Consider the following 23253-nt stretch of genomic DNA (forward strand, 5'->3'; position numbering starts at 1 on the left):
AGCATAATCATTGTAAGCACTTAAATATTTTCTAAAGATGGGCTTATTTAAAGGTGCCCTGTGGAGTGTTTGACCACTATTGGCACTAGAGAGCAATGTTTTGACTAATGGATCCCCATTTTGTTTGTATTGTGCACAGGTACGAGGATGCACATGTACAAGCGCAAGCATTTGGGTGATGCAATTCACATTTTGTTGTCGGTTTCACCCTATTCCGGTCATCGACAGTTGGTGGCGATAACGCACACAGAACCATAGCAATGTTCTAAGTAAGGCAAAGAATTAGGCTGCAAGCTAGCAAACATTTTTCATTTTTTCTTTTAGATTTTATATTAAAAAAAAAAGCTTTTCAACACGTTAGGCCTGAGGGATAGACACAATACGTTTTGGTGAGAAACACCACAAACATAACTCTACAGGGCACCTTTAATGTTTTTAAGGCACGAAGATTAATATGGAACAATATGTCTCAATAGTAGTGATTAATATAGAATACATATATAATATATTTTTATATATAATATATATAATATATAGAATACTGGCATTCATTCAAGTTGGGCTGTGTCTACTTTGTAAATTTGTTGGGTGGTATTTATGAAGAGGGAGAAGCATTGAGAGAAACCATAGTTTATTCACAAATTGTAAATCTTGTTTTTATTTGTGGATCATGAACCACATATATTTTTTCACTAAGACTATTTTCTCTCCATAAATTAAGGGCTGGAGAAATCGTGTGCACTGTATCAGTATTACTTAGTACACGGGTTCTTCACTTCTTCACAGGGTTATGTTACTTGCATACATGACAAAGCAACATTAGCTTTAAATAAAATTTGAGAAATCTACAGCAACTTTCTTTCATGCAATAAATCAATGTGTTTTTTTCACAGGGTACAAATAAAGTTGATTGCACTTTCAAAAATAAAGAACTATTCCTGCTCTGCCTCTTTGTGTGTGTACGAGCTACATGTTGAGTGTGTTGGTTTAAATCTGCAGCTACAGGCACAGGATGCATCACACTCCTGCTACTGAGGCTCAGATGTTGAAGCGCTGGTTCCTGGTTTGCACTGCCCTCCTCTCTCTGAGGTACATGTTGACATAGGAGGTTAAAAGATCATCCATCTTGTAGCCCTTTTTAAAAGAAGACACAGAGGTAAACAAAGGAAATGAAAAGGACAAACTTTTACTGGCTGACAGTTCATCATTTAAAGCTCATGTGTCGCGATAGATCTTACCAGTGAAGTTTCACACAGGAATTTGCTCCCCTTGACTAAACTGCCGATAGTCATGTGAAAATAGGTGCTTCCACTGCACCAGTTAGCGATGCGGTTGAATGGGTGATTTGCTAGCACATCCTTTACAAGAGAAAATAATTGTTAATGGTAAAAAATAGGAGCAAGATGTTAAATGGAATACTGTTAGTGATGAATTTTTCACCTTGGTTTTAGGGTGGATAATGGTGAGTCCTTGCTTGCTAATGGCTATTCGCACAATATCTGGGAAACTTGGTTCTGATGTTTGCTGAAAATAAAGTTATAGGGCAAATGAGAAAACTTTTCTTCACTGTGGTCATGTCTATTTTCTGTCTGCAGGCGTGCAGTTAGTATACCATGGTGACAGAGTGTGAGGGACTGAGAAAGAGAGCATCAGATAGAACAGATCAGAACAAGCCACCCACCCAACAAAATTGTCTATAGATAGCAAAATAAAGCTGCATTTGTCACTGCAGCCCTTACCTTCACTTCAAAGAACGCGCAGCCAAACGTCGGCCAGCAGCAAACCACCTTCAGAAAGGCCACCTTAGTTTCTTCAACAGTCATACCAGCTTGTTTGTTATAAGAGGCGACAATACTCTGAAAATTAAATATATATTTATATATACAGCACATCACAGTATTATACAACACTTTTGTAGAAGTATTTACGCTGATTTGAATGAGGTTAATGATTTTCCAACGCCCCCACAGCCTTCAGGAAATATTCTTAGAGAACTGAGATGGTCTCACCAGAATGACAATAATGGCGATATTGTTCATATGGGCAATTTAAAGGATAAGGCTGGTTCTATTCTATATTTTTCTTATTGTCAACAAAGCCCAAAAGAAACAATAAATTGATCCTACTAACAAGTGACTGTGACAGAATTTTATATATCTTATTCCTCTGTGCCATAGAGCTCTGTTGTTGTCCAAAAACTATTAAAAACACATCAATGAGCCACACTGTTGTACTGAGTGACAAGTCTTTCTTTTCAATGAATATGCGCACTGTAGTTCATTTGGAGTCATACCCGCAGACAGTGAATATTTGCTAGTGCATCAATCAAAGTGTGTATCATACACATCTAAAAATTGTCCCCAACAAATGCACTATTTACTCTAGTTTGAGTAATGTTTGCAAAAAACTACAGTGCCCAGTTGCTTTAGGAAATGACATACCATTATCTGAAAGTTAAACTATATATTTGAGAACAGTTTTTAGCCATGCTGGCTGCACGGCTCTTGGGATAGTAATGTTCTGTAGTAATGATAGTAATCTGTTGGTTGGACATTCAAGGTCACCAGAGGTTGAATCCTGATGGCCTTGTTGATCCCTTGACTTTTTCTCTAGCGCTACCATGAGACATTTTTGGTACTGAGTGAAATATTTCAACATACAGTTTATTACAGATATTCATGTTCCCATCAGGATGAATTGTAATAACTTTAGTGATCCCCTGACTTTTAATTTAGCCCCATCGTTAGCTCAAAACCTCACTTCGTCCAGTGCTTTGGTTTATGACCAATACCTGCAAAACTAATGACTTTCCCATTAGCCTCAGCAGTACTTTGTGTTTAGTGCAAATTAGCAAATGTTAGCATGCTAAAATGCTAAACTAAGACAGTGAACTTCGTTAACATTACTTAACATCAGCATGTTAACATTGTCATTGTGTTAACATGCTGACATTAGCATTTCACTCAAAGTATGTGAGTACTACCTAACTACATCCTCACTGAGCTGCTAGCATGGCTGTTTAGATTCCTTTCCTTTTACTTCTTCAGGATGAATGAATGGGGTTGGAGCTGAGTGTCAGAAAGTATTGAGAGACAGGCTGTTGCATTGTTGGTTTTGGTCTTTTCATGAGATGTGTTGACAATAAGAAAAACAAAGTGTAACGCCAGCCTTATCCTTTAAGCCATACAATAGATAAAGGGACTCTTGAGATGAAATCAATGAAATCATACCTTCTTCCACTCATTTTCAGACATGGCCTTCAGTTGATCCCCGGGGACCAGCTCCTTCAGCATCTTGGGAATCATGACAAACTGGCTCTTGTCATTGCTGACCTTTATCCTGAAGAGCAGAGCCGCAATTTTGACCATTTCCTCTTTGGTGCAAACATGATAACCTCTCAGGTACTTAGGTAGTTCCTGGAAGGCAGAAAGATATTTTATGAAGTCGGCTATTTTGGGAATTCCCAACAGATTTGGGCCCAAGTTTGACCTTCAAACCAAGTTGCTACTGACTACATTGTTCGTTACGAGACAACTTTTTAATCTGTAACATTCCTACTGGTCATAGTGAAACCAGAAAGAGCAGTCTGGAACTTGTACTGATACTATCTCATCTATATGTCAGGTAGGATTATGTTTAATGATAAGATTTAGCTTTTGTATCATGTGGAAAAACTAATCAGCCTGGAAAATTTGATGGTGGCTGAGCTGCATCATTCAAATGTACCTGAGGGAAATGAAAGATACAATCGGCCACTGTGTCTCTGCCAGGGATTACATTGAACCACAACTTCCTCATGAAGAACACAAGGTAGGCTATGTTGACTGGCCCACCTGCAGAACACATGCACACATAGATTTTGTAGGTAAATACAAATAACCATCAAAAGTCCAATTGGCATGCTAATCAGATAATGTTTTTTACCGTCTTTGATCCCCTTGGCTTTCTTGGACCAGTCAGTGATTTGTCTCAGACTATCAAAGAAGTAGTCCGTGTCATTCAAACTGAGAACCTGAAATAACCAGTGGAGTGGAAGTGAAAGAGAAATGAAAGAGGGCTGAGAATTTATGAGAGAACACACATTGTATTGTAATTCTAGATCAAAATATAATGTTCAAGGTTATGAAATGTCAAATAAACCTTGTCTTGTGTTTTGACAAAAATGCTGAAGCCGTCTGCTGAAGCCAGGCTGAGCTTGTTGGTAATGTTCTGGATGAGATCCCTGATCCTGGTGCTTGTCGCGACCTCAAATATCTGAAGAGGGAAGAGAGGAATCACTGGATCACTGGTATTACTGTAGGAAAATTTGACCTGGCCTTTTTTCTGTAACTTTATACATACAAGAGGTCTGCGGTTCATACCTCCTCTGTGTCGTTGGGGAAGTGGATTTTGTGGAAGATCTGGGTGCTGTTCTGTTGGATGGCATCTACCTCAACCTGGTGTGGCGGGAGTTTCCTGGGCTCCATCCTACACAAAGACAGGAATTGCTTAGTCATGTTTTTTTTTACCTTATTGTTTTGACACTAAGCCACAGATTCGGTGCAGATAAAGAAAAGAGCACACACTTAATAATAACAATACTTAAAATAATAATAAGGCAAACCAGAATGCAAAAGGATGCACCAAAACGGTGCAGATCCAAAAATAAGTCTCTTAGAGCTTGCTGTCATTGTGTTAATTATACTAAATGTAAATCAAATGTATTTATAAGAAGCCATGAAAATGCGATGTGGTCAAGTCAATGTGAAGTTGATGCAACACATTTCTTTAAAGAGTCCTGCTGTCAATGTGAGCATCACTGCGAGCAGGTGCTGCCTTAAACTGCACAACTTGCCCTCTAAATCTAGAATAAGAAGTCTACATACCTCAGTTATATTAGTTTAGTTTTTAGAGAGCTTTTACCTCATGAGGGGTTTAAAACACAAAGCACCACAACTTTACATTTCCTTTTCTTAGTACACCAGTCGTGGTGCTGTGTCGTGTCATGGTGGCTGTTAACCAGAGGTGGAGAGTTGCAACTGCCTTGTACTTTTCTACAAGCAACATTTGCTGCTCTATACATCATCCTGTCACTGTTTGCACACACCCTGTAATTGTTACTAAGGACTCAGGGGGGAAGCAGGAGCTGTCATCACACACTCTTCATCTCATACACCCTTCTTTGAAACGTGGGAAAACACAGTGCTGTGTTTTGAAAACACAGCATGTTGGGCTAACCTCAGCGAGCTCTGCAGCCGCTGCAGACAGTCAGAGGCGAGGGGCTCTCTGCGGCGTGACTCCAGAAATCGCTGAGTGTGCCTCAGAAGAGACTGGCTGGGAGGAAACAGGCCGCAGCAGAGCCACAGCAGCTGCCAGCCCTGCTCCATGCTGAACCTGGGTGAAAAAAAAGTTCTTATTTTTATTGTTTGTACTTCCTACTGTTTAAATAAAGAAAACTACACAAGGGAATAACAGTTCTAGGCTACTTAAATTCACCAGATTGGGCTTAAAATGTCTTGTTTTGACCAACAGTCCAAAATCAAAAGATATTCAGTTTACAATGATATAAACAGAGAAAAGCAGAAAATCTGATTTTAATTGATACTCAGAATTGTTTTCTGTCAATCGACTTATTGTTGCAGCGCTTTACTATCTACAATAACAAAACAATCATTACAGCAACAGAATGGGCCCATACCTTTATCATTCTAATACATCATAAATAGAAATATTACTAAAGCAATGGAGAAAAGTGAGCTGTATTTATTTATATCATGAGTAACAGCAGTGACTGGCAAATACTCCTTCCTCTATCATACAGATTTTTGGATGCACATACAAAGAAACTTTTGTATAATACAAATTTTAAACCTTTCCTTTCAAAATCAACAGCTTTAAATCTGAGAACCTGAGATAGTGAAATAACATAAGCATACCGGTTGTTATTGCTGCTCATCTGCTTCATGATCTGGCAATAGATCTCATCCCTGAGCGCCTCATTCTGAGTGGCGGAGCCGAAGATCTGGTCAGTGAGCTCGAGAGGACTCTGCATCTGCCTGGTGGGGTAATCTCCCATATATTTCAGGATTGGTACAAAACAGTCAAGGAGGAATAACCATCCTGGTTTCATAAACTTTGAAAAAAGAAACGCTTGGACTGATATTGAGCTGTATTCTGCCATCGATGGCAACACGCTTGTTAGCTTAGCATGTTAATTAGCTCAGCTAGGCTAGTTATCTTGGCAATATTAATTAGTTTACTTTGCCATGTCTTTGATGTGTTCATGGCCATGTAAGCCTAATCACTGGCTAACGTGTTTGGTGATGTTGGCTATATTGGATGTGGAGAGGCTTTTTTGCTAGCTCAGGTAGCATGTGTCTCAAACAGTGATGTTAGCCAATCAGTGCTTGCTTGCTGCGGCGGGCTGTGTTGAGTGCATGTGTGCAAGAGGGTGGTTGTTCTCAGAACTCTCTGAGCTGTGGGACTAGTGACAGGTAAAAACATCATTTATGTTACCAGGCTTCTATAGGAATGCTCACCCAACTTCTGGCACATTTCTGCCACGTGTTTTGATAAATATTTGCTCCAGCCAGTAGAAAACTAACCCCCTGAAATATGTAAATAGTAAATGTATGCATTTAACTCCTGTGCCAAAAGGTGCAAAACTGCAATAAATGCTACTTTTTGATATAGCTCTGGTGTGTAGAGGATATCAATGAAGGCCAGGCAGGCTTTGTGGCTGAGCTCTGAGTTGCCCACCAGTTTCTTGAGGAGGGGCTGTCTGATTGGCTCTCTGGAGTTTGCCCACAGCCTCTCAGGAGCAGTGTTCCTGGAAATCACCTGACGGTTCACATCCTTAGTGGGCTGCCTGTAGGATCAAGGAAACAAGATTCCTGCTGTCTGTACTGTTCCTGTGAGCATTTTCCTGCTAATCAGCTGGTGAAAACATGCAGAATGTAGTAAAATGGCATTTCCAGATACCTGAAGTACTCGAGGGAGAATTCTTTCAGTGTGGCAGGTGCTAATCTCTCCACTGTTCCTGTTTCCTTCTGGTTTGCCTGTATGATGTTCTTCCTCTGGTTAGGAGACAGGTTGATGAGGCTCTGAAATAAAGAAACATGCAACACATTTAATACTCCACAGATTCTGGGCACAATAACTCGTCTGAGAACGATGTGTCATTGACATCTCCATACCATGACCTCATAGGTGGGTTTGCTGAGAGTTGGCAGGATTAAGATGGCCTCGGTGGGGATGGCTCCTGTTTGTTTTGTGCTCTCATTTTTTCCCTTTATCCAGCCACGTTTCTGAGAAAACTCATCATCTTTAATTATTATAATGAGCTCTCCTTTCTTGAAGTTGAGGAATGTGGGGTCATCTGTAGAGAAATGGAAGACAACTCAGAAATCAGTTAGCAATTAGCAGAAATGACTAATAGAGATAATTCAGCTGTGACAATATAAGGAAGGAAAAATCCGTCCTCTGACCTTGCCTGTCAGCTTCCTTCAGGGTCACAGCATACTGAGATCTCTCTGTCAGTCCACTGAGGAACATTGTAACCAGCTCTGCCATGTCATTAGCTGCTCCTCCACTCAGGGTAAAGTCTCCTTTCAGTGTCAGCAGGCTCACCGCCTGGCTAGACGCTATACCCTCCCTGGGTGGGCATCAAGGGAGAATCATAACACAGGAGTCATGTACAGCTGGCAAAGTAACACCACACTGTTTAAGCAAACTTGACTCTTCCTCATTGTAAACTGGCACACTACACTGCTTCCTTCTCCTCTGATTCTGGCTCTACCTTATGGTGTTGACTCCGGTGACTTCTGGGAAGGAGAGCTGCAGCAGCCTCTTCTCTTTCTCATCCAGGAAGGTGATACCAGTCCAGTTTATGGCCACAATGAACTTGCTTTTTGGCAGTGGAGGACCTAAAATAAAATCCATGTAAGAAACAAGCCCAATAAATCATGACTCGTGGGAGATATGATGGGAATTATGAGATATATTCAGCAGTAAAGTGTTGCTTGTACTTTCTATATGAATCATTTCAGGCACTCTGAAGGAAAAAGCATGAGAGCAGCATTAATGTGTACAGTAGTAGAGGCCCAATCATCAACCCACAGATAAGGGGCTTTCACTTTAAGGCTGCAACTAACTATTTTCACAATTTATTCATCAGTTATTTTCTTGATTAATCGATTAGTCTGAAAAATGTCAGAAAATAGTGAAATACGCCAAATACAAGCTGCGCCAAGCACCAAAGTGATGTCTGCAGATGGCTTGTTTTGTCCAACCAACAGTTCAAATCTCAAAGATATTCAACTTCCAATGATACAAAACACAAAAAGTAGCAAATCCTCACACTGGGGATGCAAGTTTGGCATTTCTGTTAATAAATAAACAATTAAGCTAATCAGCTAATGATTTCAGCACCATATCTCTTTACAAGAATAAGATAAGATAAGAAAGGCCACATGTTACATTATATGGGCAATGTGCTGTTAACAATGGGAACAATGGGAAATGCTGTTATTTATGTAAGAAGAAATACAATCTGATTTAATTATTATTATCCAATACTTTCTGACAGGAGGTCATGGTCAGGGATAACAGATACTGTCTGTTCAGGTTAAAATAAAGCAGCTGTACATTTTTCACTGGGAAACTCTGTTAGATATGTTATATTGAGGAATTGTGTTGTGGAAGCCTGTATAATCACTTTTATCTTACCAGCATGTTGCCAATTACGCAATTACACGCATTAACAAAAGAAATTTGACTAAAAATTTGATCTGTTTAGGAAAATACCCACTGTGTCAGTGAGTCAGCTCATTCTTATTACAAATTGATTGTTCACAAGCTAAACAGCAGTAAATCTGAAATCCAAGGAAGGAAGAAATGTTGTTCCTGGCTCACTTATTCCCTCTTAATCAACTACTTTGCGCGAGTCTTAATCCCATTGGTATAGTGTATCTATAAATAACCTTGTATCTTCCAGTCTGACATAGATACAAAAAGCAGCAACAACTAATTGCTCAAAGGGGGCTGGTTAAAAAATCAGCTTCACTGCTGATCATTAAAAGTGTTTGTCTCTATATTCCAGAGGAAAGTGTAGAAATGTCTGTGTTATACTTGTTTTATGTTCTGCAGTGATACAAAAAAAAAATACAAATACAAATCAATAAAATCTATAGACAGTTCTGTGCTGTTTCTGCAAACCTTTCATGTTTAACATTTGAGAAAGGAAATAATCCTAAATTTTCTGATGCAAGATTTGGATGTAAGTCTTTAAGAGTAACTCTGATAGCTCTAAATACTGTATGTATGTTTTTATGACAGAGATACAGTACACTAGTGAATTTTCAATCCAGATATATCCCATTCTGCAAGACACTCGTGGCCTCTTCCATTCCATCTAAAGTAATCATTTCCTGTAAAGCTAAAAATGCTTAGTTTGTCCATCAGTCTTGTCAGACCAAGAAACTGCTGGTTCATTCATAATAATGGAGTGCATGATGCCTTCAATCATTTATCTTTCCAAGTTATTTGTTTTAAAGATTTCTAATTCTGATCTGATAATCAGCACAAAAATGTTCGCATACATGCACATTGCCTTTTCTTGTCATCCGTGGGTGTCACCGGCCTTATATATATTATCATAACACTGTAATTAAAGTTGCTTATCGAATTTAAATGAATGCAATCACCATGATTTCTCGAACTATAAATTATTTAATTACATAACAACACAGAGGCTAGAAACATTCTTTGCTAACAGATGCATACCTGACAGTTTGACAACTTCAAAGAACCTAGAGAAGAACATGGGCCACTTCTCTCGAGCGTAGTCGACCATCTCTGCCTTCACTGAATCTGTCTTTTGTCTCGAACTCAAATATGGACCCTTGTGTGGTTTAAGAAAAATCGACAGAAACATTAAATCTACTCAAGGCCAGTGTTGAGAGCTTTTTATCTGTCCAGTTCTGTTCATGCTGCACCTTCTGATATGTGGTGTGACTGACCTGAGCATGAGCAGTGCTGACCATTTGCACCCATTTGGCCTCTGAATTGGCCTCCAGCAGAGAGCTGTTGATGCAGTCCTGAACAGCTTCCTTCACTTTTTCTGGACTGCTGTCTGAGCCATGCTGGATGTATAAATGTTGTGCAGCAAGCTGAACAAGATCATCCTCCTGTGAAGTGTAAATGTGGGGGGAAAATATGTCAAATTTGTATCTGAGAATATGGCAGGAACTTTGTAAGATAATCATCCAAATATAAGCCCACCTTTTCACTCTGGTACTCTCCAAACTTCAGACCATGGATGATCTGTTTGTAGATGAGGTCTGTGCTGAGCTTGTCCTCTTTGCAGTCATGCCAGGGGGTGAAGACCTCCTTGCGGAAGAAGAGACGCCAGGGAGCGTGCTGTTCCTGCCCTCCTCTCCTCTTTACTTCCTGCTCACACTGGGAGATGGCGTCCATCACGTGCTCCCGGCCGCTGCCCAGAGCCCACACCTACAGGTCAACATTTAAAGTTATGGATGTCTAGATATAATGAATATCTATATCTTCAGACTCCACCCTCTAGTCCTAGTCTGTCACAGAAATCAAGCCCTACTCACTAAAACAGCCATTAAACCTTTATTGATCCCCGAGGGGAAACTCTTTTGTTACAGCTGCTCAGTCACGTCAGTGCACACAGGAATAGAAGTTCTAAGCAAATCAAAATATAAGATAAATTAAGTACAAAGTGGATATAAGTATAAAATTAAAATAAGTGTAAAGTACAAAGTGGATTTACCGGTTGATGATAAGTATGCACGGTATAATAATACAATGTAAATATAAGTAATAAGTAATAGTGCATGTACTGTCAAGTTAAGTGTAGCTTATTAAGATTATTATGAGACGGTGAATATTGCACAGTAGTAATAGAAGTATGAATAAATATAAATAAATAAAACTTAAAGTCTTTAAAAAGTGTGACAGTGCGGTTTGCCCAGTGTGCAAAATACACCTGGGACCCTGAAAATCTCATCATCTGATTTTGGCGGGGTCTCAAAACTTATCCAATTATTTTCTATATGTCTATGTTGTAAAGTTTATTTGCATGTCGTAAGGTGATGAGCAGCACAAAAAGTGCAACTGACAGCGATGAGGCAGCAGCCTATATACTGTACATTTTGCCGGCAAGAGTGTTGCCCGTACAAATTTATGCAAACTCTAAATATAAATAGACTAATCAATACATTTAAACTCAGTGATTCTGCTCCTCCTCTGCATTTTGAAAAGCCTCATTAATGTCTATATTGTGTCCATATGCAAAATGTCAGTACTTATTTATCAAATGGAAAAAATGGAAAGTCCTTAAATAGTCCTTATGTCAAAACATACAAACATAAACTTGGAATCTTTTGGGTCTCGTCACTAGTGTGTATAAAAAGCTCAGAAATATACTTTTCTGTTACATCCCGTTGTTGGAAGATTTAAATAATAATTCACTTACACTTTTGCCCGTCTGCACGTATCTCTGCATTGCTTTGTTTTATTTTTACAATTTATTTATTGGCTCTGTACTGAGCTTTGCAGGTGCAGAGTGGGTATGGTTTTGCAAAACTGAACTCTGGTAAAGAGATATTTTTTATTCTTTCTTATATAGTCACAGCATGTAGAATGTTTCATTGTGGTGTGTTTAGCTACTTGGACTGACAGAGGCCTATTCTACTTCTACTACTACTACAACAGCACGGAACCCCCGTTTGGCATTTTGAACACTGAGTTTTCCCTTCTCAAAGGCAGGAAGTATTTTGATCTGACTGTTATAAAAAAAGAATTGTGTAAGAAATTTGTGATAGCAGATCTACTCAACGCCTACTGTGCTATAGGAACAACCTGTATGCAGCAAGCGGATGTAACTGCGTACCTTTTCATACAAGGCGACATAGATAGAAAAGCCGAAGGTGTCTTTGAGTTTGACTTTGTTAGAGAGGAGTTGGCAGATCTCTTTGGAGGTAGATGCTGAGTCAACAGGCAGGTTAATGGAGCGTCCATCCATCAGCATCACAGACACAATCATGGGCTTTTTTGTCTTGGTTGCCTATCACGGTACAGAAAAAATGACCATGTTGATTAAACAGTAATGAGAACCACTGTGATTGTAAGTGTTAAAGGGTCGGTTCACTCAAATGACAAAAAAAAAAACATGTTCTCACTTACCGCTAGTGGTATCGAGCCATACAGACAGTATGGGTTCAATCTGTCGATAGAATTGTGGTTGTGGTGCTCACATCATCGAAAAATGACATTAACAAAATTCAACACTTCTTTTCACAGAAACATCCTATACTCTGGATGATCCACAAACTTCACCGTCAACAGTTTTCAATGGAACTACTTTATACCAAAGAAATAGTGCTATGAAAACTGTTGACTGCTGAATTTTTTTAAATGGGTGCCTGATAGCTTAAAACCTGGACAAATGAAACCAAAACTATCTGTTTGGCAAGATATCACTAGATACCTAGTGAGAAAATGTGTTTTTTCTTGATTTGGGTAAACTGTGAACGCTTTTTCAAAATTATTTATTTATTTCTACACGGACAATGCACATTAATCAATTTTAAATATTTGGAGGAGCATTTTATGTCAGTCCCAGTACCTGCAGCTCCAGCCAGGCTGGAGGCTCCCCTCGTACTCCGTTCATTCCTGTGCGTCGCAGCCTTTCTGCACAGTAGGAAGCGTAGCCTTCTGGAGCGAGACGGATGAAACTTTGCAGGTACTGCCAAGACAAGAGATAGAGAAGAGATGAGCCAAACATCACAGCACGCGGCACACTGTTTATGAGACTGAAGCAGCCAATACGACTGTTGTACTTACCCTCATAAAGCGCTCACTTGGAGAGAAAATGCCCAGACAGAGAGACAGCAGGATCCAACCACGGAAGTAGCTGTTGCGATTGTTGTTATCCTGAAGCTGCTTGCAGATCTGACAGTAAATCTCATCCCTGGACAGACAACAGACAAATATTGTATTCATTAAGGTAATAAAGAAATAAAAAAACGAGTAAATTGAGCTTCTGTGATTTGTTTAAATCGAGCTTCTGTTACCTAAGGTCACGTCTGACAATGGCATATCCCACAATGATGTGGAGTTTTTCGAGAGATGTCAGCGGCCTGTCCAGGGTGGGTCCTTCTCCAATCATGACGTCACTGTCCTCCTTCACGGTCTGCAGGGTGGGAGGCTTGGACACCTCAGTCTGATCCTCTGACTGTAAGAAAAAACATGAAATTTCCACCAATATGTTAAAAAAATGACAGAACTTCACAGCAACACAGTCAAAAATATTTTTTAGGCTTACACCTCACCTCCTCCATGATGATCGAGGGTTTCCTGAGGCTTGAAGTGGATTTTGGGATTACATTTTCTTGAACACTGGATGCTTTTCTGTTTCTGGACAGTATGTCAGTGAATATGGATCCCTTCCTTGTTCGAGGGCTCCCTTCTGGCACAGTGTATACCTTCGGGTTTTGAGTGGTCTCACTGGGCACAGCAGAAGCCTTCCTGTTTCTTGTCAGAAGGTCTGTGAAAATGGAGCCCTTTCTGTTTTGTGTTGGCTCCTCGGGTACTGTGGAAGGCTTTCCTTCTTTTTTATTCCTTAGCACCCTCTAAAACGGTCAGAAATTATATTTTAAAATCTATGATAAATTAATGTTAATCTACAAAATTAGGCAATATTTAAAATTCATGAAGTCCTTGCTTTGTGAGGATATTTACCTGATCCAGGCCAACCATGTGGCTGAGACGTCTGTCTTTTCTGGAGAGCAGGTCCTGCGGCAGAAAGCGTTCCTGCGTGGAGGTTCCCTGGACCCGGACGTGCTTCTTCGGCTCAGGGAGGTCTCCCATGAACCTCAGGATGATCCACCACACTGTCAGCGAAGCCTGGTGATAACATAACAGAAACACCATGGTAAGTTAATGAAATAAACAAAAATATTCCTCATAAAAGAACAACTGGAATGATGAATTAAAGTGGTCTAAGAGAAGCACCAGGACATCTCCTTCATCTTCATGGTAAAGCAGGGGCTGCCGTAGCCTCTGGCGGATGTGGGTGGGGGTGGCTGCACCCTGGAAGTACATAGAGGCAAATTTGGAGAAGGAGTACTCATCCAGGTCATCGTAGTCTTCTTTGGGAAGATCTTCCTCCATGGGGAGGTCGTCGATGTCTATCTCTTCGGTAACTGTCCTTCTCCCTTCAAATTTCTGAAAACAGATAGACATGCAGTGACTGACTCTAAAAGGAATACAAAATGTGCAAAACTGCAGGTTCCCGAACCTCAAATCCCACAGGTGCTTGTCCCTCCTGCCCTCCAACCATAATGGGCAGGAAGTCAAAGATGCTGTCCACCATCTCCTGGTCTGTGATGGATTCGGACTGAGCTTTGGCCTCCATCTCTTTCTTCTGTCTTAGCACTTCCTCCAAGTGTTTCTGTCGCTCCAAAATGGCCCGCTGTTCTTCTTCTTTCTCTTTAGCAGAGAGGTACATCTGAAAGAACACAACACAAAAAAAGATCAGGAAAAAAAGCATCATCCTGAACCACAACTGCCTGCAAAATGTCTTTTACTACCTAATTAACTTGCAACGCAAAGAACAAATTTGGCATTATTCACAGCAGTGGCTTTGGGGGCAGCATTAGAGCAGTTCGGGGTTCAGTGCCTTGCTCATAGACACCTGTAGTAGTTAATGAAGCAGGGGGAGTAGCTCAAATAATATGAAAATATAGAAATTATGATTTGATTAGAAAATATACCCACATATTTGTGTTTAGGAGGAAATACTGACATTTAGTAAATTTATCGTCATAATAGCCAGTAAGCTACCAGCTACAATAGCGTAAACAGTTGAAATAATTAGCTAAAAGAAATGGATAAATGGTTGAAATAATTAGCTAAACATAACTGATAAATGGTTGAAATAGTTAGCTAAAAGTAATAGTTAATCAATTGAAATAAGCTGAAATAAATTGATAAACAGGTGAAATAGTTAGCTAAAAGTAATGCATAAACATTTGAAATAATTAGCTGAAAGTAATTAAGCAGTTCAAATAGATAGCTAAAAGCAATGGACATTTGGAACATAATGGGTGGTGTCGATAAGGAGGTACTTGAGTTCATCTGACAGGGATGTGGGGATAAAACTAGCAGGAACTATAACCTTATTTTACAGTTGTCACCCCGAAAGGGTTCTTCATAGTTTTTTAAGTTGAACTTACATCTCTCTTCATCTTTTTGAGAGCCTTTCTTGCCAGCACACCCCTGGTGTGTGCCTGCAGGAGGATCACAGCGTCTCTCTTGCGCTTGAATTCCTTCCTGACCAGGTATCCTCTGGCTCTGGCCTGCAGCATGATGCTTGCCTCCCGCTTCTTCTTATACTGCAAGTGGAGTTGGCGAGAGCGAACTTGTGCCTGCAATCTCGCAAAGCCCAACTGGACCTAGAATTAGAAAATAATTGAAAGTTTAATGCAAGCCAGGCCTGTATTCTCACTTTGGTAAATACTGATATATATATTAAAAAGTGACTCACCACTCTGTACAGCTTTCTGCCTTTGTGTCCTCTCCAGTACTTCTGAATGACAAGAGCGCCTGCCTTTTTCCTCAGGAATTGTCTCCTTTAGAGGGCATGAATCATACAGACATTAAGTTGCAAGTCACATGAGCCAAAAACAAAATCTAATCTAATCTTTACTGCTTTTTGTCCCATACCTGTATTTGTAGCCTCTCAGGACTTTCTGGATCACAAGTGCTTTCTCATTTAGTTCTTTAATTCGCTCCAGTTCGAGCATGGTGTCATGGAAGTCCTGAGAGAAAACAGTAATATAGTTTTTTTTTTTTTTTTTGGTGGAAATATTCACATTTATGATGTATATATTATAAGCAACTGAATACCTAATTAGGAAAATTAACCAATTAACCAAATTATGTGGTTAGAATTTCCCTCTGAAATTTCCAGCAGGTATGTGGTGTTCTTTAAAAAATCTGATTTTAAGTAATGTTTTTAGGGTTCGTAAATTCAGGTGCCAATATTCAAACAAGACTAAGACTACCATGCTAGCAGCTCTGTGAGGCTGTACTTAAGCACAGTGGTGCTTTGAGCTAAATGCTAACGTCATATACTAATATGCTCACAATGTCAATGCTAACATGCTGTTGTATTTTGACCATGTTCACCATTATAGTATTATTGGTATAAAGATTTCAACATTAGGTATTCAGCTCTGGTTAAATTTCACAATTAGGTATTAAGTTGCGTATAACATTCAAATTATTTTGGCTATTGTGTCTTCTACACATATCCATCAATAACAACAGATTTTACATAAAAATATAAGGCAGCACCTTGAGGAATATCTTTGTCTTGCCAGTCTTCCAGTCGCCCTCTCCAGCAAGCACAGTTTCACAAATGCTTTCACAGCATTTCTCTTTACTTTCCTGTAATCATCATACAAAACACGGCAAAAGCAGATGAGAAAAGAGTGAGGGTGTGATGATCAAAACTATCACATTAAAACGTCCAACTTACTGTTTTGGGATCACAGAGGGAAGTTTTTAGAAGGACGCGGTAGCGACCTAGAAACTCATCGAATGTGTAGCGTACGGGATATCCAGCTTTCCGGATTCTGATGGTCTCCATCATACCAGAGTAGCGGAGCTGACGCATGCACAGCTCTCTGTCAAACAGCTGAGACACAGAGAGATGTAGTCTGACTTACTAACATCAAATTGCTCGATTCGTTTTTGGTACAGATGTAAATACGTTTTATTTGGTTGAGTGAATGCAGCTTCGTTCCTCACCATGGGCTTCTTGAAGTCATTGGGTTTAATGCAGCGTATGAAATACGGCTGGCACACTGTCAGCGTTTTCATCAGGGAATCCAGAGACTGACGGAACTGGCCAGTCAGAGTTGGCACACGCTTCTTGCCATCAGTCGCTTGCTGTAAGATACAAACAAATATCACATATTGTAAGAAATTACATACAATAACGGTATTTTTATTTTCCAACTGATTATAGCTGTGTCTGATGCTGAAGCTGAAGACTGCACTGACCCGGAGGCTGTTGTTGGCCGTGGTGATGACCATCCTGGGGTTGACGCTGCTCTTGATCGTACTGGAAGACAGCTCATTTTGAAACATCGGTTTGAGGAGTTTATTGGTGGAGGTCTCCACCAGCTGAATCAGATCTGAGCTGAGGGCGTCACGGTTTTTCTCAAGGAAACCTCAAAAGAAGACAGACATAATAAGAACATCACAGAGGACTTGCACAAGAATGGTTTGTTTCTTTAAAACGCTTTAAAAGTACCTTGTGAATCATAGAAGACCTCTCCAGCAAAATGCCTGATTCCAAACTGTGTCTCATAGTTGTTCTTGGGGGGAATGTAGATGTCTCCTTTCCCATGGACCTGATTCATCTTTTGGAGCATGGTGGTATCTGTGCCCTGAAAATCAACAAAAGAAGAGATGTAAAACCTGCTTTGCTTTGTTACAACAGAATTTTATGAGGTACAAGGAGGATATAGACCTTGGGGAAGTTGCTCTCCTCATCAATGAGCGCCAGCATGTTCAGAGGTTTGTTGGCCAATACGTCCAGGGTGCGCTGGTTGTCTTTGTAGTCAATGTGCTTCCAAACAATGTTTTCACGGGCATACTCCTCCTGCTCCAGCTTGAAAACATGCTTGACGAAGAACTGCTGCAACTGCTCATTGGCAAAGTTGATGCACAGCTGCTCGAAGCTGCAGCAGTTCAACAAATCCAACAGCAGAAGAGGAAAGATGGATGGATTTTGGTCAACTTAACAATGTATTCTTTGTCTAAAAACAGCAGCAATAAAGCTCTAATGTCATGAGAGCTGTTGAGAACGCCAACCTGTTTTTGTTGAAGTTCTCAAACCCAAAGATGTCAAGCAAGCCTATTGACTGTCGGACCTCGCTGGAATCCTCAGGTGGCTTGTAAATGGCGGCATTGATTTTGTCCACGACCCAAAGGAAAAGTCTTCCATAAATAGCCTGGACAAATAATAGAGAGAATAGCTTACTAATTATACACAGCACCACGCACTGTATAAACAAAACAACACAAAAGATCCAAATGTCATACATTTTGACACCGACACTCATGTTATTACTTCCAAGCTATGGTAAATGGCTCCATTGTTAACTGCCTCTGCTCTTAGCCTATTTTTAGCAGTATTTTAGTATTGTTATTAGCAATGATTTATTCGTTGCCAGATTTTGAGTTGTTTTGTCTCCGTCAGGTCTCCCTTGCAAGAGGGAGGTTTCCAACATTGCGGTAAATAAATTTAATTCAGTTTAATGTCAGCAACAGACACATGCATTTCTGTTAGCCTGTGCTATACTATACTTTGAGCTTAATGCTAACATATCATAACAACATACTAACATTAGCATGTATCCTTAGCATGTTAAGATGATAAAATGCTAAATGTTACTATGCTGCTCGAAGTTAACATTATAATATTGTATTTTAACTAGCATCATACCAACATACATTAGCATGTATCCGTACATAAGCATGTAGTTAACATGATAAAATACTACGTGTCTATGCTGCTTAAGTTTACATATTAGTACATTAGTATTATACCAGCATACTAACATTATTAGCATGTATCCTTACATGCTAAACGTTTGCATGTTAACATGATTCAATACTATACGTTACATTGTACTGAAGTTAGCATATTAGTATGCTGCTAACATTAATATTAAGCTCAAAGCACTGCTGAGAAAAACTGAGGAAATTTGCTTACGCTGATGATTCGTTGAATTATGAGAGCTAAGCCTGACCAACAACAGCTAGACCAGTGGTTCCCAACCTTTTTAGTGTTATGACCCTGTAAAACAAATCAGTGTCTCTGTAAACCACCCATTGCAGGTGTGGACCTGAGCTGAGCAGTTCAACCAATAAAACAATTTCCTTTCCTTCTCAGACAGTTTCATGGCATGAGGCCTGAAGAGTTTAAAATAATATTAAAGCTGCAGCTCAGCCTGACAAGCTGAGTCTGAGAAGCCCTAAAACAGCCACAGTACATCAGGTTTAATGTTTTGCCTCATTGGTGGTAAGGAATTAAAAGGTTTCTCCATCTATCATCCATCCATTCATTTTATTTTCTGGTGTGTATGAGCATTACATCCTCACAGGGCTAGTTTAAAATGATTTATTTCTGAAACAAATGTTTGCTTTCGCAAAACGTCAAAGATCAAGTGTGCCTGATGTTACTTTGACAAAGGCGTCCCTGCCGTCCACAGCCTGGGCCGAGGTCAGAGGTTTGGTCACACTCTCTCTGGCTGTCATGAAGGAACGCTGAATCAGACTCTTCTCCAGCGCTTTGGGAGCCACCTCCAAAAGTTGGCTGGCCATGTCGAAATGGGATGATGTGTGGATGTCACAGCCCTCCAGGTTATTTACTATGGTGCCTGAAATTATGCAAGAAAAACATGTTCAATAGCTCAAAGGATGCAAGGAGGATACCTTTGAGAATAGTATCTACAGTACATGTATCCCATTGCATGCTGTCCTTACCCTCAAAGTCCACATTGCCCAGGTGAAGGATAGCAGCGAGCAGTTTGGAGATTTCCCAAGAGTCATTCTCTGTGAACATGAGGATCTTCTGAGCTGAACGGAAGTGGGCGTATTCCTTCACATCATCACGTCCTTCACAGCTACCCTGGTGATATGATCACATGGCTTAAAGCTAAATATGAATTCTTATCTGGTTATCTGTGATTCACACTCAAAATCCATCAATAAAGACAATGTTTCATTCAAATGTTACAGTTTGCTGAATTATTTTAGTACCATGGTCAGATAGTTGTACTCAGCAGTGTTCCCAAGGGAAAGAATCTTTTTCTGCTCAGCTGGCATGCCCATCAGCATATAGTAAAAGATGTGGTAGTTTCTTTCCCCAGGCGCCTGCACATGAAAGCACATTCTTTACCACAAGAACATTTGACTTGTACCATGTTACTAGTCTTGCAAAATATTCAGCCAACCAATCTTCCCACCTGCCGACAAACTCGGGACTTCTCCAGCAGGTACTGCTCAACGCGGGCCCCTTCAATGGCCCCACCCTTGGTGAAGTTGACGTCAATGTACTTCCCAAAACGACTGGAGTTATCATTTCGAATGGTTTTGGCATTACCAAAGGCTGAGAAGAAAACGTATATTTTATCAAAGTAGATCAAGTGAAAAGGGGGATTCAGCTGATTATGAAGACTGCCTTATAACTTTATCTTGGTGTTTTGCTCATACCCTCCAAAATAGGGTTTGCTTCAAGAATCTGCTGCTCAATCCAGGAGTGCTGGCTGCTTACTGCAGCCAGGAACTGCAGCATGAGCTTGGTGCTCTCAGTTTTCCCTGCTCCTGACTCTCCACTGATGGGGAAAACAAAGAACTAAGCATGTATAGAGAAAATGCATTCAGTTTAGTTTTAGTTTTTGACTGTTTCTCATCTAAACCTCTGTTTTAAGCCACTGGCAATCTGGTTTCAGACCTGGGCAAATCAACAATCAACATTGTGCTGCTCTGTTTATTGTTCTGGTAGACCAAAATGTGCTATTGAAGTGTTTCTTCATGTTTTAATCTTAATCTCAATGTTTTAATTGATATTTTTGCCCTTGGCATCAAGTTTTTTTATGGTAACTCACGGTTATGTTGTAGGGCTGGATGAAATTAGAATTTTAATTATTGATTAATCTCTCAATCATTCTGTCTATAAAATGTCAGAAAATTGTAAAAAAAAAAAAATGCCCATCACAATTTCCCTAAGCCCAAATTGACATAACGTGACATATTCAAATGTCTTGTTTTGTTTAAAACACAAAGATATTTAGTTTACTATCATAGAAGACTGAGAAAACCAGCATATATACATTTGAGAAGCTGTAACAAGATCATTTCTGTCATTTTTACTATAAAAAAGTGACATACAAATAATTGATTATCAAAATAGTTGTATTTTAGCAGATACATTTTCTGTCAATCGACTAATCGTTGTCTTTTGTCATGTTACTATTACTTATTACTTATATATTACTGTAAACAGGGCACTCTCAGTGAGTTTCCCCTGTATAAATAAAGGTTTGAATCAATCAATTATTTGACACAGTCTAAATAGCAATCTGGGATCAGCCTCAGTCGCCTGTAATTAGGCAAAAGCAGACCTGATGACACAGCATTGGTTCTTTCGGTTGCGGCGCATGTTGAAGAAGCAGCTGTCTGCGATGGCGAAGATGTGCGGCGGCAGTTCACCCATCCGTCTATCTGTGTACATGTGCACATGCTCAGTGGTGTAGATGGGCAGCAGCTGGTAAGGGTTGACTGCAACCAGAATGGAGCCTGTGTATGTCTTAAAACAGAGAGGGATGTTAGCTGTCACACAGTAGCACAGTTGAGAAATGTGTGTGTGTGTGTGTGTGTGTGTGTTTGTGTACATGAGCATAAACAACTCATTTTGGTGTAAGCACATTGTCAAGCCAGTGACCCCAATGACCCCCTGTTTGGTCATGGCTGCAATGCGTGAGATACACATTCTACATATGATTCATTGGATTTAAAAATGTCATGGATGGATTATGATCATGAAAAGTTGCGTTAAATGCTGTGGTTTATAATATGAATATCAAGTCCAAGACAAGGGAATTTCAGCCTTAGTAAATTTTGCCCCCAGTATTTAGCAGTAGTATTTTTAAACAACAAAATGGCCTGATTCATAATTGAACACACACTGTTGAGCTCTGCAGTGACATAGAAACACTGGGACATTCTCTTTCAACAGAGGCTCATTCGTCTCTATGGAGACAAACAGCACTGTGATAAACCACAGGGCAAAGTCTAAGATAGAAAGCCATTCACAGCAAGGGAGGACACAGAGGAGTAAGCATTTCCACAGCAGGTTATGGACATCATAAAACTAGGTGGTTCAGAGTGAATCCAGGGAATAGAAACCTACATAGATGATGCCTTCTTTGTGTCGCACCAGGAGGTTCCTGAGGAGCCCTGCCTCATTGAGATCACCGAGCCTTATCATATCATCCACACCCTTCACAGAGGTGGGGTGCATGGGCCGGATGGTGCCCTCCGTCTTCTTGTTGATCTTGTGCTCCTGTATGTATGTTATGAAAGAGTTATTACATTATTTACACTCCTGGACCTGAAAAAGGCAAACTCTTGTGGGGTTGTGTACCTTTCCTTCATCATCGATCAGCTGAAGCTGTCCAGTGTCTGTCACCTTGACCTCCGCCCCGATCGGCACCGCGACACCGGAGTCCACCCACACAAAATCCCCCTAGTTAGGGAAACCAGTAGTTGTGATAAAAAAAAATGCTGTGCTGAAAATGCCTAACAGTTCTCTGATATATATTACAGAGATAATCATTCTTACCTTACTCAAATGCAGCATATCAGAAATGTGGATTAAGCCTATAAAGAAAATGAAAACAAATATTATCTTAATCTAGATTTAACCCAGTTGCAGTAATTCTAATTAACAAATACCTGCTCCCAAACCAATATTACTGTCAGTAGTGTGGACCACGCCTCCACTTAATATTTATAGCAACATACTATATGATATGAAGAAAAATATTAAATAAAAATATTTAAATGTTACAGAAGCCCTTAAGGCAGTCTTATGATGTACACAAGCTTGCAATTAAAATTAAAAAACTTAAAATTACAAGGCAGTTTTTTACTTGAACTAATTTTTCATTTGACTGGACACCAAAATCCTATCTTAGCATGATATCAATATGATTCTCACTCTCAAGACAAGACACTATTAATGATTTTATATCAAATCTCATTGTAAGATCACAGTGGAAAAGTCATACTGATAAAAATATGCATAGCTTCATCAAGTTACCTCTTTGGAAACAATAAGATACTGAGTGTAATCACAGATTTGAAGATGCTGTTAATGTGTGTATTGTGTCAGCTCTTACCTGAGAATGCTCTGTGGTGAAAGCCCCTGCAGCTGCTGAGGGGACTTTTCTTTGACTGACTATCAAGCAGGAAGTAGGGAGTTTACCCAGCAATCACCCCTTTATGGCCCTTTGACTTTGCTCCTGCAAAAGGTAGAGCGACCCAACGTCACCAACCACCAGACTCGAAGCATACACTTCATCACAGAGCACTGACTGCTTTCATCACAATAACTGAAGTTTGCTGTTAAATATCTGATGTTATTCTCACGTGATTAAATACGGA

The 23253-nt window shown here is 39.9% G+C and overlaps 1 protein-coding gene across 1 annotated transcript; it reads right to left on the reverse strand.

Moving 5' to 3' along the window:
• Positions 1 to 630: 630 nt before the first annotated feature.
• Positions 631 to 23108, reverse strand: LOC122877128 (unconventional myosin-VIIa). The gene is made up of 47 exons (XM_044198222.1): positions 22989 to 23108; positions 22430 to 22467; positions 22232 to 22333; positions 21998 to 22150; positions 21210 to 21394; positions 20299 to 20420; positions 20052 to 20194; positions 19846 to 19959; positions 19570 to 19714; positions 19267 to 19463; positions 17893 to 18032; positions 17549 to 17759; positions 17330 to 17465; positions 17077 to 17246; positions 16822 to 16962; positions 16550 to 16708; positions 16366 to 16458; positions 15733 to 15827; positions 15554 to 15638; positions 15243 to 15461; positions 14306 to 14515; positions 14020 to 14232; positions 13747 to 13911; positions 13338 to 13637; positions 13080 to 13240; positions 12850 to 12976; positions 12632 to 12751; positions 11897 to 12070; positions 10261 to 10488; positions 9999 to 10166; positions 9763 to 9880; positions 7778 to 7904; positions 7467 to 7633; positions 7176 to 7357; positions 6961 to 7082; positions 6693 to 6847; positions 5916 to 6069; positions 5218 to 5373; positions 4362 to 4467; positions 4141 to 4254; positions 3925 to 4012; positions 3727 to 3833; positions 3231 to 3416; positions 1740 to 1856; positions 1441 to 1524; positions 1239 to 1358; positions 631 to 1134 (listed from the first exon to the last, which is right to left on the reverse strand). The coding sequence occupies exons 2-47, from the start codon at positions 22445 to 22447 to the stop codon at positions 1039 to 1041; spliced, it is 6693 nt and encodes a 2230-aa protein (XP_044054157.1). The 5' UTR covers positions 22448 to 22467; positions 22989 to 23108; the 3' UTR covers positions 631 to 1038.
• Positions 23109 to 23253: the final 145 nt, after the last annotated feature.

The sequence above is a fragment of the Siniperca chuatsi genome, linkage group LG6 (genome assembly GCF_020085105.1).
Source record: "Siniperca chuatsi isolate FFG_IHB_CAS linkage group LG6, ASM2008510v1, whole genome shotgun sequence".
In the NCBI taxonomy this organism is placed as follows: domain Eukaryota; kingdom Metazoa; phylum Chordata; class Actinopteri; order Centrarchiformes; family Sinipercidae; genus Siniperca; species Siniperca chuatsi.